General features: G+C 43.2%; 2 protein-coding genes across 2 annotated transcripts; one reads left to right on the plus strand and one right to left on the minus strand.

The window, feature by feature from the left end:
- Nucleotides 1-8,796: 8,796 nt before the first annotated feature.
- Nucleotides 8,797-9,750, plus strand: or71at1 (odorant receptor, family 71, subfamily AT, member 1; the record flags this gene model as incomplete). Its single annotated transcript, XM_084125606.1, has 1 exon — nt 8,797-9,750. The coding sequence occupies one exon, from the start codon at nt 8,797-8,799 to the stop codon at nt 9,748-9,750; it is 954 nt and encodes a 317-aa protein (XP_083981732.1).
- A 1,362-nt stretch (nt 9,751-11,112) lies between these two features.
- On the minus strand, nt 11,113-12,051 carry LOC311090347 (olfactory receptor 52B2-like; the record flags this gene model as incomplete). Its single annotated transcript, XM_084125607.1, has 1 exon — nt 11,113-12,051. One exon carries the CDS (start codon nt 12,049-12,051, stop codon nt 11,113-11,115), a length of 939 nt encoding a protein of 312 aa, XP_083981733.1.
- Nucleotides 12,052-17,011: the final 4,960 nt, after the last annotated feature.

Here is a 17,011-nt window from a genome sequence, read left to right on the forward strand (position 1 = left end):
GTGTGTATGGGCGGAGCTGCTGATCACTGCCGCTGATCAGTTTCCAGCTGCAGCTGATTTACGCACCCTATTTAGTCTCTCTGTTGTCACCTTGTCTTTGTCAGAGCGTTGTTGGATGTTCCGTGTGATCCTGCCTGTTTCCCGTGTGATTCTGCCTGTTTCCTGTGTGATCCTGCCTGTCGTCAGAGCCTGTGTGTTCGTCACATAGACTGTAAAAAAAATATGGACGACGCCCCTTCGCTCTCTTCCATTGATGAGAACTAAAGCCGCCAGTGTCCCGATATGGCGCTGACATCTTGGAACTTGAGTCTGCGCAGTAGCGATCTCGGGACCAGACCTGCGCAGTAGTGAGAAGGAAGTAAAGCCGCAAAATCAACGCTCCGCCCTCACTCTCGCAGAATGCACTCAGGGAGAGTGCATTCTGCACACTTTTTAAAAAATTGATTGCAGTGCGACAAGAGGCTTGTTAAAATAAAGTAAATACAATCTCCTCAGTCCTCCGAAGATCCCGAAAAAAATGTCCGTTGGTGCTTCAGTGACTACTTCGCTCAGAGAACCTGTCAATCACAGCTGTCAATCATGACGTTACACCACCGCATCACGTAGCTAACTAAAAACCAACTTATTTTTGAAACAGACACTTGAACTTACATCAGCGTGATAAAAACGACAGCAAATGAAAGAAACCACCTTTGGAAAAAAGATATTTGAAGTGTAATTTAATTGTTTAGTTGGTCTCACGTCCCGTTGAATAACATGGGGAGCTTATGACCTATACTAGGACCAGTCACCGGGGGGCGATCGAGACGTTTTGGCTTCACTTTTCAGGGCTTGTGCGGCACGCTTGGGTTCGTCATCGTCCTGCACATAGATATCATATATAAACGCTAGATGTCTCGTGCGCACTGCTGGCCAATGGAGGTCGACGTCCGCACGTGGCGGCCATCTTGCCACAGACAGCTCGCTCACTCGTTTAATGGTGCATGTACTTTTAAATAACCATAACTTGCTCAATTTTCTACCGATTTTCAAATGGTTTGGTTTGTTATAAAAGTCAGAGATGTAGTAATGACACTGCATACATACACTGCATACATATGAATAATTATAACATACATGTTCAAGCATTCGGAATTATAGCCACGTTCAGGCCCGTCGCGACAAGGCAAGCAAACCAAGCAATTGCTTGGGGCCCCGAGCTGGCCTGGGGCCCCAAGACAACGACTGGTTAAGAATAAAATGCAACGACAAACTATGTGAGCGCCCCTTTGATAGTCAATGCAGTAAAGTGCAATGACACTGTTATCGGGATCCCCCTCAAGGGGGCCCCCCTCAGTATTTGCTGACAGCAGCCAGCCAGCCAACTACGTGATCTCTGCTGCCGGCAAAATACAAAATCTCCTCGGCAGTCATCATGAAGCGGAATTATGCAAGTAAAACAAGATAGTGGTAAGTGATACCTGTAAATTACACTGGATAAAATAGCTCTATTTGTCTTGTACAAATGGTGTAATTTTGCAGCAGGTAGGCTAGCAAAAATATGTTTATGTTAGCTGTCTGCCTGACGGCAAATGCTGCTTGTAACGAACAGTTAACGTTAGTGCAACTTTTTTTTCGAACGGACGGAATATGGTTACATACTGTAATATGTTTTTTTTAACGGGATAAGGAAGACGCAGATCTGTTCCAGAATCACTGTTTATCGTATTTAATGACATGACATTGCTATAGATTTGTAATAGGTTTTGATAAAATTGGCATAGCATGCTATACTAACTATTCCACTGTGATAATCTATTTACCAAATGGGGGTTAGGAAAACCACACAATAAATTCCGTGCATCAAACATTAGCTTGGGATGTTTTTAAGCATTGTGAAAGCAGCTGCATCCCTTCCCTTCTAATATCAAAATATGGAAATGCTAACATATCTTTTCGGTAACACTTTATAATAACCATCATTAATAGATGGTAAATTGTTATTTAATCTTTAGTTAATTGTCATTTAACTGTTAGCAAACAGTCTTTTTACTTAATACTTTGTAACCCATCTATAAACATTATTTAACCAGAAACAGGCAGAGGAACACGATTTTTTTCATAGCTTATCTTAATGTGCTAGTGTCGGGATATACGGTAGTGACAGTTTATGCAAATATGACATTATTTTTATAAGTTACCAATGGATCTTGAACAGTTACTTCAAGGTTACTGCAAATGTACAATTGTTGAAAATGTTCAAATTTTATGCACAGTATATGCAACAGCAGTATTTGCACTGTAAACATTGTTTATTTATATAAAGTGTGGGTGAACTATATGGCTATGTTCCTATAGGCTTTGAGTGCGTGCGGGGGGCCTCCATGTCCATTTTGCTTGGGGCCCCCAAATTCCTTCAAACGGCCCTGGCCACGTTAATAACGTTTGTAAGAAACCAAATCGTTTGTAAATCCGCGAGATAAGAGGATTTGTGTGCGTGCTGATCATTCACCTTACATTAAGCCTGCCTGTGACAAGATGGCCGAACGGTGATGCCGGAAGTGACTGCGCCATAAGACATCTAGCGTTTATATATGATATCTATGGTCCTGCATTTCTGTCACCCGCGCTACATACTTCCTGGTTTCCGGTTTGAGTTCATCACCATCATCAATGTCATTCATCATCGGATTTCCGGGCTGTCCTCAGCGTCCCTGTGCTGCCAAGTGCAAATCATCCCTGGACATTATCTTCACCACTCTCACCATCTCTGACCTGCTTACTTTAATAAACATATCTTTTTACTTGCAATTGAATCATCTTCGTCATTTCATCACAACAACCTGACATACTAATCACTCAGTACCTGGATCGTTGCCTTAGGAATATTGAATGCAACTACCAACAGGCCGCAATTGTCATACTCGGTGATACAAATACAGCAGACATGGTCTGAAACAGATAGTGGCTGGAGCAACAAGAAAGACCAGTCAATTAGACTCAATCTTTCTCAATCTCAATCTAACATTTGCCTCCTGTTGGCTCCTCTGACCATGAGACTATCCTGCTAAATGCTGTAAATTGGCCCACCAAGCTAATAGGCAATTGGGCCTTCTCATGAATACTTATGATTTTTCTCACATTCATGAGGCTATGGACCCCGAGGCTAAGGTTAGTGCCTTCACTTCCACGATCAAGTCTATCTTAGATAAAACAATTCCATTTAAGAAAGTTTCTATCACAAATAATGATAAACCTTGGATGACCATACAAATTATGGATCTGATAAAAGAAAGACAGCGTGCATTTTGTTCTGGCAATAAAACATCTTACAGTAAACGTCTCGGGTTACGACTGTAACCCTTGTTCCCCGAGAAGGGAACGAGACACTGCGTCGTCGTCGTGACGACACTTTGGGGAATAACGCCCTTAGCGTAGCGCGTCTGAAGCATGAATGAAATCTGTCCAATCCTGATTGGTGCTGCGTCATGACGTAGTAGATGACGGCATAACCGGAAGATACAAAGGGACGCTGGCACAAACACACGTTAGCTCCTTTGCGATGAAGCAAGCGTTCTGCCCGTGATAGGTGTGGCGACGAGACGCAGTGTCTCGTTCCCTTCTCGGGGAACAAGGGTTACAGTCGTAAACCGAGACGTTCCCCTTCAAGGGAACTTGCACTGCGTCGTCGTCGTGACGACACTTTGGGGAACGTAACGGGAGCAGAACGATCGGGGGAAATGCGTACAGACGCAGCCTCGGCCACGTCTGCATCATGGCGTCCAGCCCCAGCGGAGCTGGATACATGAGAGAGAACAGCAGTGGGCAGTGGGACGTCTCTTGAGACGCGAACAGATCCACTTCCACTGGGCCGAATCTCACGCACATGGCCTCCACCACCTTGGGGTGGAGTCGCCACTCCCCTGGCCTCAGCCCCTGCCTCGACAGGACGTCTGCTCTTTGATTTTGGTCCCCGGGGACATACATCGCTCTGAGACGACAGTTTCCCCTGGGACCACAGAAGGATCTGGTGTGCCAGTCTGTATAGAGGGCGCGACCTCAGACCCCCCTGACTATTCAGATACGCGACTACATATGTGTTGTCCAAGCGTATCAGGACATGGTGGAGGTCTGGGAAAAATCCCCTCAGAGCTTTGTAGACCGCCAGCATGTCCAGGCAGTTGATGTGCCAGGAAGAATGCCGAGTCTCCCACAGACCTCTCGCAAAGCGGCCGTCCATGACCGCGCCCCAACCAGTGAGGGAGGCATCTGTTGAAACGGTTTTCCGGCAACATGATGCTCCCAGCACCGGTCCCTGGGACAGGAACCAAGGTTTCCTCCATATGACAAGGGAACGAAGGCATCTGCGCGTTACCCTGATCATACGGAACGGATTTCCCCTCAGGGAAAACCCCTTGGCTCTCAACCACCACTGTAGGGGTCTCATGTGTAGCAGGCCAAAAGGTATGACGTTGGACGCTGCTGCCATGAGCGCCAGCAGTCTCCGAAACTGCTTCACAGTGAGGTTGTGGCTAGGGATGTTAACCGATGACCGTTTGACCGATGGTTGACCGTATCAACGTTAACCGATCAAAGCTGTCGGTAGTCGGTTAAAAAAAAAAGTTATTTCTAAATTATTAGGCTATTATAAACAGTGGGCTAAACGCTACTACAGTTAGCCGTCTCATTCCAAGATCTTTTTGTGTGAAGTGAACAAATCCCTCACACTCAATTTTTCATAACTCGCCTGTTTGTACTTAATAAACCAATAAAAACATTTGGCGTGAGGTCACAGCGTTTGGGTTCACGCGCTCACAAGGTTTGCGAAAAGTAAAGGCTACAGGCTAAAACACTCGAGGTTAGAGCCATGGCAGACGACGCGATGAAGCGTGCAAAGAAAAGTAGTGTGTGGGACCATTTCACCAAAAAGAAGGACACAGATGTAAGTTGCAACTTGTGTGATACAGTGCTATCATCATCTTTCTTTATTATTGTTAGCACTACCTCAAACTAAAGCGGCTTCTCTTCGGAGCTGTCATTTTCTTAGCCGCGGCAATGTTTCAAATGAGCTTCTAACGCTAGACAAACGCCTTTATTTTCAACGCGATCACCTTATACCCAAACCATTTTGAAACTAAGGAGCCATTTGTCCTCCGATTACATACTAGCTCCTCGGCGCCGCATTTGTGGGATTCGCGCATAGACTGTAAAAAAATAGGTTTCGCGCTGTAGGGGATTTAAAAAAAGTGACGTGAGTGGAAGGGCACGGGCAGTGTGTGTGTGTGTGTGTGTGTGTGAGAGCGGGAGGCAGAGCGGCAGAGAGATGCGACAGAGTTGCGAAATTGCAGGCGCTGCTCAAAATGGCTGTTATTTCAAATAGCATATTTTAAACTAACGGTTAACCGATTTCAACCAGTTAATGAGGCTCGGTGGTCGGTCAAGAAAATTTTTAGTTTTCGCCATCCCTAGTTGTGGCCTAGCTTCGCTCTGGAGACCATCGCCCGTATGGACTCCACGCACGCAGGAGACATTTGTGCCCGCATCATTGTGGAGTCCCATACAACTCCCAGGAACGTAGTCCTCTGGAAGGGCGTCAACACACTCTTTTTTTTTTTGTGTGTTGAGTCTCAGCCCTAGGCACCTGATATGGGCCAGAACGACATCTCGATGCCGAACTGCCATCTCACGCGACTTGGCCAATATTAGCCAGTCATCGATATAGTTGAGTACACGGATGCCCTGGAGTCTCAGCAGAGCCAGCGCTGCATCCATGCACTTGGTGAAGGTGCGAGGGGAGAGAGCTAGGCCAAAGGGAAGAACCGGATATTGGTACGCTTCGCCCCCGAAAGTGAACCTCAGGAACTTCCTGTGACATGGAAGGATGGATATATGGAAGTATGCGTCCTTCAGATCTATCGTGACGAACCAGTCCTTGAACTGGATCTGACTCACAATGGCTGGAATTGTGAGCATCTTGAACCTGAATCTCCTCAGAGAACGATTCAAGTGCCTGAGATCTATTATTGGACGCAACCCCCCATCCTTCTTGGGAACTATGAAGTACCGGCTGTAGAACCCGGACTCCCTGTCTGGCAGAGGAAAATGTTCTATGGCCTCCTTGACCAACAGGGATTGAACTTCCTGTTCCATAACCCGAACCTGCTCTGGGCCTACCACAGTCCAGACCACCCCATTGAACTTCGGTGGAGGGGAGCTGAACTGCAGTCTGTAACCCAGCTCTACAGTACGCAGGGCCACCGCAGATATATTCGGAAGGCATGACCATGCGCCGAAATAATCTACTAAGGGAACCAGCCTCTCGAGGCTGGCCTCGGGTGTCAACCGAGCCTCGTTCCCGACCCCCTGAAGCGGCTGACCGGCAGGGAGCAGTCGAGAATGATTTTCGGTGTGCGGACGCGTTCGCTGCCCAGCCGCAGGTCTTTCTAGAGGCGGCTGAAGCGGCGTGCGTGCGCGGGAAATCAGTGTGGCCCAAAGCGTACTGGACGGCGGGAACACAGCACTGATTTCCCGAGAGCTCCGCAGGGGAGGCGACCTCGATCGCTCCACCCCGGGGGGCACAGCTCTGAGCGGTCCGGCCGCAGCTAGGACCGCTTGGCGGAAGCCTTCTTTGCCTGAAGGACGGTCCTCAGATCGACCTTAGGCTCAGAAGGCTTGCCGCGAGAGCACCGCCTCCTTTTTTCAGGCTCCCTCGGGAGGGGCGCGGGAGGCGCCACTCTCTTTTTGCACCTGTCGGTGCGAGGCTCAACATTTTAATTCCTCAAAATTAAATGCAGCCAAAAACACTGGATAAGTGAAACACGGTCTGGATGGTAGGCTGAATTAAAATATCTAACTTCTCAAAGTCAGATAATATTCCATCATTTTAATTCCATAGAATTAAATGCAGCCATAATCACCAGACAATACTGTTTAATATTTATTTATACGGTTTCGTAATCTACGCGCTGCATCGGCAAACGCGAGATTCGAGCCGTCACAATATATCGGCTTTCATCCCTCGAGAAGAAAGTCAACAGGTGTGAGGTTGAAACATCCGACAGCGCACAGCTTTTTTCTATGCACGCGCGCCAAGATATTTCTCAATGAACACTGCCAGCACCCTCAGGAGCTGACTGTGAATGCCTCGCACCCAAACAGTATTATTTCACAGATCGCGTGTGTCCCTTTTATAGCAGACTCGTAATCTACGCGCTGCCTCGGCAAGCGCGAGATTCGAGTCGTTCACAATATATTTGGCTTTCATCTCTCGAGAAGAAAGTCAACGGGCGCGAGGCTGAAACACCCGAAATGCACGGCTGTGTGCGTCGAGATATTTTTCAATGAACACACAGCCAGCACCCTCAGGAGGTGACTGTGCATGCCTCGCACCCACACAGAATCTTTATTGCAGAGTAGCCCCGTAATCTGCGCGCTGCCTCGGCAAACGCGAGATCCGAGCTACTATAGATTCTGTATTGCAATGCAGAGCTTAATCTACGCGCTGCCTCGGCAAACGCGAGAACAGTCACAGAATCCTTATTCCAGAGTAGCCGTAATCTACGCGCTGCCTCGGCAAACGCGAGACCCGAGCCACTATAGATTCTATATTGCAATGCAGACCTTTAAACTACGCGCTGCCTCGGCAAACGCGAGATCCCAGTCACAGAATCTTTATTGCAGAGTAGACCTGCAACCTACGAGCTGCCTCGGCAAACGCGAGATCCGAGCCACTAGATTCTATATTGTAATGCAGACGTTATTTGGGACAATTCTTATGGGACAAACAACACCAAATAGGACAAACAGTTTCACAAAGAGCGCTTGCTGAAGAGCAAAAAGCTAACGTGTGTTTGTGCCAGCGTCCCTTTGTATCTTCCGGTTATGCCGTCATCTACTACGTCATGACGCAGCACCAATCAGGATTGGACAGACTTCATTCATGCTTCAGACACGCTACGCTAAGGGCGTTCCCCAAAGTGTCGTCACGACGACGACGCAGTGCGAGTTCCCTCGAAGGGGAACTAAAACAATTATTGCCAAAAAAATTAAGAATGCAAAGAAACTATATTATAAACATGAGTTTAAATTAGGTATATAAGGTTATCTTGAATATGTGTTCTGTTTGATACATTTCAGGGTTTTGTCCTTCAATATCCTGCCTTGTCAAACTCTAAATAAAACTAAACTAAACTAAAAAAATTCAAACATGTTTGACATCTTCCGACTGGATGGAATAGTAGGCTAAAACTGGATGGAATAGTAAGCTAAAACTAAAATGTCTCTGACTTGCTCTGACTTTCAGCAACTGGCGTTGACTCCAAGAATCTTGGCAAAAGTTTTGTAGTGTATTACAGTCTTTAGTGTTCAAAATAATGTGTGGTATTCAAAAACTGTTTAAGGGTTTAAAGGCCATTGAAATAATAAGAAAATAAGCATTTTCAAACAAGCTATTTCACTATTCCAAAATGGAAATTCCAGCTGAAACAGTGTTTAAATGCAGTGCACATCTTATTTCTATTTTAGGCATAGAAATGGCACCACCTAGCTTCAAAATACCATCAACTGAACTATGACTTCAAGTCCCACGACTCCAATGTTTTTTAGTTTTTTTTTGTGATCATGAATCTGAATAAAAAGGCAACACTGCACCATACCTTACAGTATGCATGACAGATGTATTCAGGACATACAGATAAAGGATTGTTGTGATATACATTGCAAAGGTAAGTATGCATATAGATGAAATCTTTCATTTTTACAAAAGTGAAAAAATGTAACTTTTTAAATGTAACCCCTCCTCCCCCATTAAGGGTTTTAATGGCTGGAAACCTTTCATATCCTACTTTCACTTTCAACCTTAAAATTGCAAAATTTGATGTCCATCCCAATGCAACATATCCTGTGTTCTTCGCTGGAGCTCTGATCTATGTGTTCTCTGTGCTCTGTAATGGAAGCATTCTTGGACTGATAATCACCCAAAGAAACCTTCACAAGCCAATGTTCTACATCCTGTTCAGCCTCCCTTTAACCGATTTAATTGGAATCACTTCTGCTCTGCCCAGGGTGCTTGTGGACATTATAACAGAAACAAATGATGTGTATTACCCTACGTGTGTTCTTCAGGGTTTTTTGGTACATATGTATGGAGGTGCAATACTTTTTCTACTGGCAGCCATGTCAATAGACCGGTACATAGCAATATGCAACCCACTCAGATACAATTCTATTATGACTCCTGGCAGAATATGTGGACTCATAACACTGGCATGGAGCCTTGACCTTGTCTTGATACTTGTATTATTTTCCCTTCAGTCTAGAATGGAGAAATGTAAGTCTTTCATTGCTAACGTGTACTGTGACAACCCATCTTTGCTTTTGCTTTCATGTGGAGGGGATTTTACTATGAACAACATTTATGGCTTATTTATAACAGCATTTATGCAGATAACCAGTGTCTCTGTCCAGCTGTACTCTTATACGAACATTCTCATCACGTGTATAAAACAAATAAACACTGATTCAAAAGTAAAGGCTGTAAATACATGCATGGCCCAAATCACTACATTTTTTCTCTTTGAAATAGTGTCAACCATTGCTATATTATCATATCGGATCCCCAATTTCTCTTCCAGTGCACAGAGAATTTGTGGTTTGATGATTTACACAATCCTTCCAGTTGTCAATCCAGTCATTTATGGAATGAAAACTAAAGAAATTAGAATTGCTTTATTTTTGGTTTTGAAAAAACAACAAAAATGTTGGTCAAGGTAAACATACATCTGTTGTTAAAAACAGTTAAAAAAAATAATCATTATAACTGAATGTAATCATTTTTAAAAATGTTTCTTGAAGTGGTATTCTGGATGTAAATGTACACGACTTTAATTGTTTGACATGTCTATGTCTGCTTCAAAATAAAAGATTTCAAGCAGGTTATATGGTCAGGAATAAAATACTTTCATTTACCAAACAACTGTATCATCAGATAATTTAATAATAATAATAATATGATTTTATTACATCATGCTTTGGTACAAATAATGTATTTGTAATTGTTGTGAAGGCATTAAAATCATATCTAAATAACTGTTATAATCTTTGCATACTTGTTATACTAGGCCTTTTTTCTGTGAGTATAAATGAGCAATAAACAAATAAATAATATTTGTTGGATTTAAGGATTTGTATGTTATTACTTTATGAATAAAGTGCTTCTGATTCTATTTTCTCATATAGAACAGTCATTAGACCTGCAGTTAATATTACATTACAATAGTAAGTCATGGTGAGAGAATGAAAGTAGTTTCTTTGTCATAAAATAAAGAGAATTATGAACAAATTGTGAAAATAAATTATTATGAACCCTAACTCTATAGAAAGGTTATTTCTCCATTACGACTATTGATGTTGTTATAAAAGTGTCTGATTTGTTTCCCTTAAACTGAGAGAACCAATAAAAAAGAATAAAAATCAATGGCAAGATTTGGACTTATTATTTGTATAATGCTGACAGACACACAATGATAAGCAGTAAAAATGAATCAAGATATTTGCCATTGTAAAATAGGTTTTTAAATTAACATATTTGAAAGGTTTTGGTGACCTTTATTCCTGAATATATTTTCTTAACGTGTGTGTGTGTGTGTGTGTGTGTGTTTGTGTGTGTGTGTGTTTGTGTGAACTTATGGTAATCATCTCTGGCAATGAATAGTTTACAAGTTGTTTTTAGTGATTTCAATAGTAGAAAACAAAGCATTACTAAAATAAAAATAAAATAAAAATTGCCACTACATAAAATTTACATTTACAAAAAAGAATAGTACAAATATGTTGAAAATTATGTACTCGCACATGAGCATTCCAGTTATATCAGTATAGTCTAGAAAAGCTTTTATCTTACATAAGGCAGGTCATCCCCTGATGGTATCATCACATGACCAGCATGAATACTCACTTTATCCTATTTTCGGAGCAAATATCCCTGTAAAAAAAGTCATTTCTCCAAGGCGTCTGTCAAAATGTTATTTGAGTATTTATAGGTAACAACATGATAAACGGATTAAGCAGTCAGCTTGTATAACAGAAAAAGTTACACATGATATCGCAATATTTTCACACAAGGAGCCGTTTACATTAGACACTGCTTATTTTGTTTTTGAAAAAGGTATGAATTTTCTGTCTGATCTCTTTAGTTTTAAAACCATAAATGAGTGGATTCACAATGGGAGGAAACACTAAAACTGATATAGAAAACACCCTGCGCAGGTGAGCAGGAACACTCTCGGATCGATGTGCAAGAAGAGGAAAAAGAGTGTTAAACTCTAAGAAAAGGAAGACGACTAAATGAGTACCACATGTCTGAAGTGCCTTAATCTTTGCATCAGACTGCTTATTAGTAATACAGGTGATTAGTATATGAATGTATGTAAATGCCACAACAGAGAGCGAAAGTCCGTGGTAAAAAACTATACAACACAACCCATAGATATTGTTCACCTCTGTGCCATCACATAAGAGTTTCATTAATGCTGTCTTATAGCAGACAAGATCTGTCATGTGTGTCTGGCAAATCCTGTAAGGTATTAGAAGAGAGAAAACTACAATTATAGCAGCAAAATTAAAAAGCCACATTGCAGTTATTATTTTCACCACGTTATTGGTTGTCATAATGGCCCCATATCTCAACGGGTAGCAGATAGCGATATACCTGTCATAGGCCATAGCAGTAAGAATAAGATAAGATGCTCCACCATTCAGGTGTACAAAAAAGCCTTGAAGCAAACATGCAGGGTAGGATATTGATCTGTCCTGAGACCATATACTATACAGCAGCTGAGGAAAAAGGCTTGTAGCACCCATAGCATCATTGATAGGCAGGTTAAGCAACAGTATGTACATTGGTTTGTGAAGATTTCTGTTCAAGCAAATTGTAATAATAATTGTTAGATTGCAGAGTAAGATGAACAAGTATGTTGCTACTCCAAATATCAATGCAGGGTAAATGTTCGTCTCAGGCAGTTCCAAAGAGTGCAAAGTCAAGACCAGTGAGAAGACAGATCTATTTGGATACATGGCGAAAGTTCTTACTATTTACGGCCGACACTAACCAGTATAAACAAGCAGTTAATTATATAACAGTGACAGTAGTGAAAATCTTGCCAGAAGCTGGTGTCCAACATATATGTTTCATCCCTTCATCTTGCCATATTCTGGATAATTTTACTCAGGCTACAACCTGAAAAAAAGCAACAAACATTAAACAACGGTTAAATTTGCTATTATATATTTAATAAAATAACTTAAAGAATATTAGTCAGCAGATTAATAATCATCACTGTATAATTTCAATTATAATTGTTTGTACCCATTTGCTTAAAACAAGTTGTTGAGATTTGTAATAATGAGGCCTTTTTGCACTAACTGTCATGCATAATCTCATAAAACTATTCAGATTAATTCAAAGATGCATTCATAAGAATACAAGTTGCTCAGACAAACTGCACCTTGATGCCTCAAAAAAGCACTTGTAGTATTTAGTCACCTTAGGTGATCATCCTTCAACACTGTTGAATTCACCTGTAGGCTAATCATTTATACTCACGGAGTTGGGCAGAAAACAATAGGTTACTATCATAACCCCGGTTCTCTGAAACATCGAGTGGAGAGATCCACCTATGGGAAGGGCATCCGTACCTGACCTCTGCAGAAGCATCCAATTGCACCAAGTCTGGCTAGACAGACAGAAGAACGCAGCCAATGCCAGGTAAGGCCCCACCCCCTTACCTGAGGGCATATAACGCCTAATAGCGAGCAGGCGCTGTTACAGAGTGGCAAAGATCGCGTATCAGGTTGAAATGTAGTGACAAAACCCATTTCATGAACACTCTCATTCTCAGGAGTCCCAACGGCAAAATCTATATGGATGAAGCCATAAGACCCTGCAGTCTGAGGCATGTGCATTATTGTACTTTCACCCCCTCTCTGAACTGCGACAGACATTTCATTAGAGAGAGAGCGCCCTCTTGAGAGAGATGCACTCGCATGGAGACTGAGTTCAACTCCAAGCCCAGGAAAATCACATTTTGACTAGGTGTAAAATTGCTCTTGTTCACATTCACCCTGAACCTGAGAGATGTGATGTGGGCGAGCACGCGGCAGGTGTCCTGCAACACTTTCTCCTTTGATTCGGCTATAATGAGCCAATCGTCTATGTATGTCAAAATCCTCAGACCTGACATTCTCATGGGTGCTAAGCCCGCCTCCGCACACAGACAGAAACTCAGAGGACTTAACGAGAGCCCAAATGGCAGAACGGTGAATTCATAACATGTGCCTTGGTAGGCGAAATGAAGAAACTTCCTGTGTGGTGGATAAATGCTTATATGGAAGAAAGCATCTTTCAGATCGACCGATGTGAACCAGTCGTTCCATTTTATGGTGCGGGCGAGCGAGCCATGAGTTAACATTCTGAAATTGTTTTTCCTCAAATGTTTGTTCAACCAGTGGCGTAGGTTTGATTTTGAAATTGGTGGGGACAGGGACATCAATATAAATATATTTTAAGTTTTGATCGAAATTATTGCTAAGGATATATCAGTGTCACTGGATATTGGTAGGGACACGTCCCTAGCGTCCCTACTAAATTCTACGCCCCTGTGTTCAACACACTGAGGTCCAAGATTGGGCGGAGAGAGCCGTCCTTCTTTGGGACCAGGAAATAACGAGAATAAAATCCCATATTCATCAGATTGGGGGGCACCACCTGAATCACTCCCTTGTTTAGAAGGGAAGATATTTCCTCTTTCAGAATTTGCACGACACTCTCCTCTGTGTGTGAAGAGAGAACGTCGTTGAAATGTGGGGGTTTTATTGCAAACTGCAGTCTGTAGCCCTGCATTATTCTACGCGTCACCAACTCGGGAGCCGAAACAGTTTGCCAAACCAATTCGTGACTTGCGAGTGTACCCACCCGAGCCGGAGCGGCGCTGTGTAAGCCCAGCTGGGTCATTTGTGATGCAATGGCGCCCCCTAATGGACAAACTAGGGGCGACATGCAGGGGTGCAAAGAGATTTTCTCTCTCTGCCGAAGCGCCCGCGATGATGCACCTTTTCAGGAAGGCCCGACAGGTTAAGCCAGAGCGCGCGCTATCCCACCACAGAAAGCGTCATAGAGCGCCCGCAGGCTTGGACGGCCTGACGAGCTTTACGGAGGACGAGGTTGTTAACTGTAAGGATCTCCTTCCACAAGGGTAGAGAAGGGTAAAGAGTTGTTTCCTCGGACCGGGAGGGGGTCCCAGCACTTTCCCATCGTAAATGTCCCTTTCCTGGTTGGTGGCGCTCTGTGGAGCCGGCAACTCAATGTTGAGGTCGAGCGGCCGCTAGCTCACACACTTCCAGGAGGATGGACTTAGGCAAGGCAGCGGGGGCGTAGGCCTGGGGAACGCCAGAGGGCGGGAACCGGCCGGTTCGTCGGTGAGTGAGGAACGCAATCTTCGAGGAACGCAGGATTGGGTTGGCCAGCCCAAATAAGTGAAGTAGCGTCCCGGGAGGCCCCCGGTAGCGCGTCGTCGTCACCGTGTCCCCCATCCGAGTCAGAAAGGCCGAGCTCGGCACAATGGTTCGCCGCGATTTTAAGACGGTGTCACAAAAGCTTCTTGAACAGTGACTGCAATTCTCCAGGTTCTCCAAGGGTTCTTGAGCATGTTTGAGGCCCAAGCAGACCATGCAGAAAGAGTGAAGGTCCTTAGCGGCGATCAGCGCACCGGGCAGGCCCGTGATAGGCTATTCCCTGGAGAAGCAGCAGATTTAGACAGCGACATATCAGTGAAATCTCAAAAAAATCTGTGGTGGGCAGCTGTGGAAGGGGGAGCAGGTGAGAAAAGCAAGAGCGCGGGCAGCTCCAGATGCAGAACACAGCTAATCGTAGGCTGATCAGGTGATATGTCCTCCTGAAGACACGCAAATGTGCAGTGTAAATCCAATCGTACTGTGTAAGTGCAGAGATCGTGAGAAGTGAATGTCAACTGGAGAATGGCAGCACATGCTGGTGTTATATGCCCTCAGGTAAGGGGGTGGGGCCTTACCTGGCATTGGCTGCTCACTTCTGTCTTTCTAGCCAGACTTGGAGCAATTGGATGCCTCTGCAGAGGTCAGGTACGGATGCCCTTCCCATAGGTGGATCTTGAACACAAGATGATGAAAGAGAACTCCCATTTATGTTGGTGCCAAGGCTGCAAAACCCTCATCAACACCAGACCCTTCAGCTCTATCGAATTACTTTTGTGTAATAATGAACGTAACTTTTCAAGAATCTAATGAAAATATAAATTGAGTCAAGTCAAGTCAAACAAGTTTATTTATATAGCACTTTTCACAATACAGATTGTATCAAAGCAGCTTCACAGTATTAAATTAAAATAATACATCAATGATTGTTTCTAGTGGAAAATGTGAAAACGGAATAAAATTGAAACGGAATAAAATATCTTTGAAACTGAAAAAGAATAAATCGCAGGCAAATTTTTAATAAAGTTCATGTTTTGCTAACCGGTTTCTCATCTTTCTTTCTTTCATCTTTCGATCTGAATTTACAAATGCGCTTCCAGAGTTTTCATTTACACTTCTGAGGTTTTTGTTTATGCTCCTTGAGTTTTTGTTCGCTGTTCTGGCACATAGCTCTCGTGGGGGCGGGGCTAGCAGCAGTGTGTTCTCATTGGCTACTGAGTTTTGATTGACAGCTTCTTGACCTGGAAGTGAAGATGTCAGTGTTGTGTTTATGTGTGGATGTGAACGTCTGTAAGCGCAGCTTTCTATTTAATTTTATTGCTATAAAGTTTATATCTGTATTTATTTGCTGCTACACTACATTGTTGAGATGATTTCTTATAGAAGGAATAGTAGCCTACTACAGACGAATGACATCATCATAAGTCATCGTCGCTATCAGGATACTGGATACTCGTGGTAAGTCTGATTATTATTATTTTTTTAAATATACTATACTAATACTATTTATTATACAGTACCTGCTTTTTCAGGTGGAGAGGCATTTTAGAGCTCAGTGAGAACCCGTAACATTACACAGCAGTGTTGTCTTGATTTAACTGTTAGCCCAATCATTACATGACTTGTTTATCTACATACGGTTACAGTCTTCGATTAGATCATATTTGCTTCGATTAGATCATATTTCCCCTCAGCCAGCCCAACTTTGGGCTAGATTACTGTACAGTATCTGTACTGTAGCCTACAGTACAAAAAGTACTGTATCAGACAATGACCAATGCCATTGGACCAGAGCGCTGTCAATCACTGCCTGATTCAACTTTGGCAATGTAAAGCCTTTTTTTTTTTTTTTTTTTACCATGCCAATAAAGCTATTTAAACCTGAATTTAATGCAGAGTCTTTGAAAGAGGAGAGCCACGACTTGACCACAGACCACATCTCTGTTTATAATATGTAAACACTCAATTATTTAAGTATCGCCCTGGTCGCAATATTTATTCTGATTACTTTTGTGTGATAAAGACGACTGATAAAGCTATTATTGTCAGGATTCAAGCACGGAGATCGAGGTAAGTGAATTTCATACACAACTTTATTTACAGGTGACAAAAGTGCAAGGTGAGTATTGTGAATTCAAGTGCAGATTCTGTGACGATCTCTCAGCGCGGGGATAACAGCAGGTAAGCCCGATAATTTCAGGAATGTTGAAACAACAGTCTCAGTTCGTTAATCCTTATCTTCGTTCTATCAGATGTGATCGGAGTCAAGCGGTTTTGACGAGGACTTGGAAACTCAGGAGAATGCAGGATCACAGACATGCAGAGATCAGATCTGGAGACAGCGGAACAAAGTCACAAAGGTTAGTATTTCTCAAGAGGGTATACGTTACATCTATGAAGTTCAGGATACAACGGGATAAGGTCAGTTCCTGTTGGAGGCTTGACATATACTGGAGCTATCGTGAGTGTTTTAAGTGTTGGTTAATGAGGTCGTTGATAGTGATCAGGTGTGGGTGATTAGTACTCT

This window comes from Abramis brama, assembly GCF_963993115.1.
Source record: "Abramis brama genome assembly, chromosome: 10".
In the NCBI taxonomy this organism is placed as follows: domain Eukaryota; kingdom Metazoa; phylum Chordata; class Actinopteri; order Cypriniformes; family Leuciscidae; genus Abramis; species Abramis brama.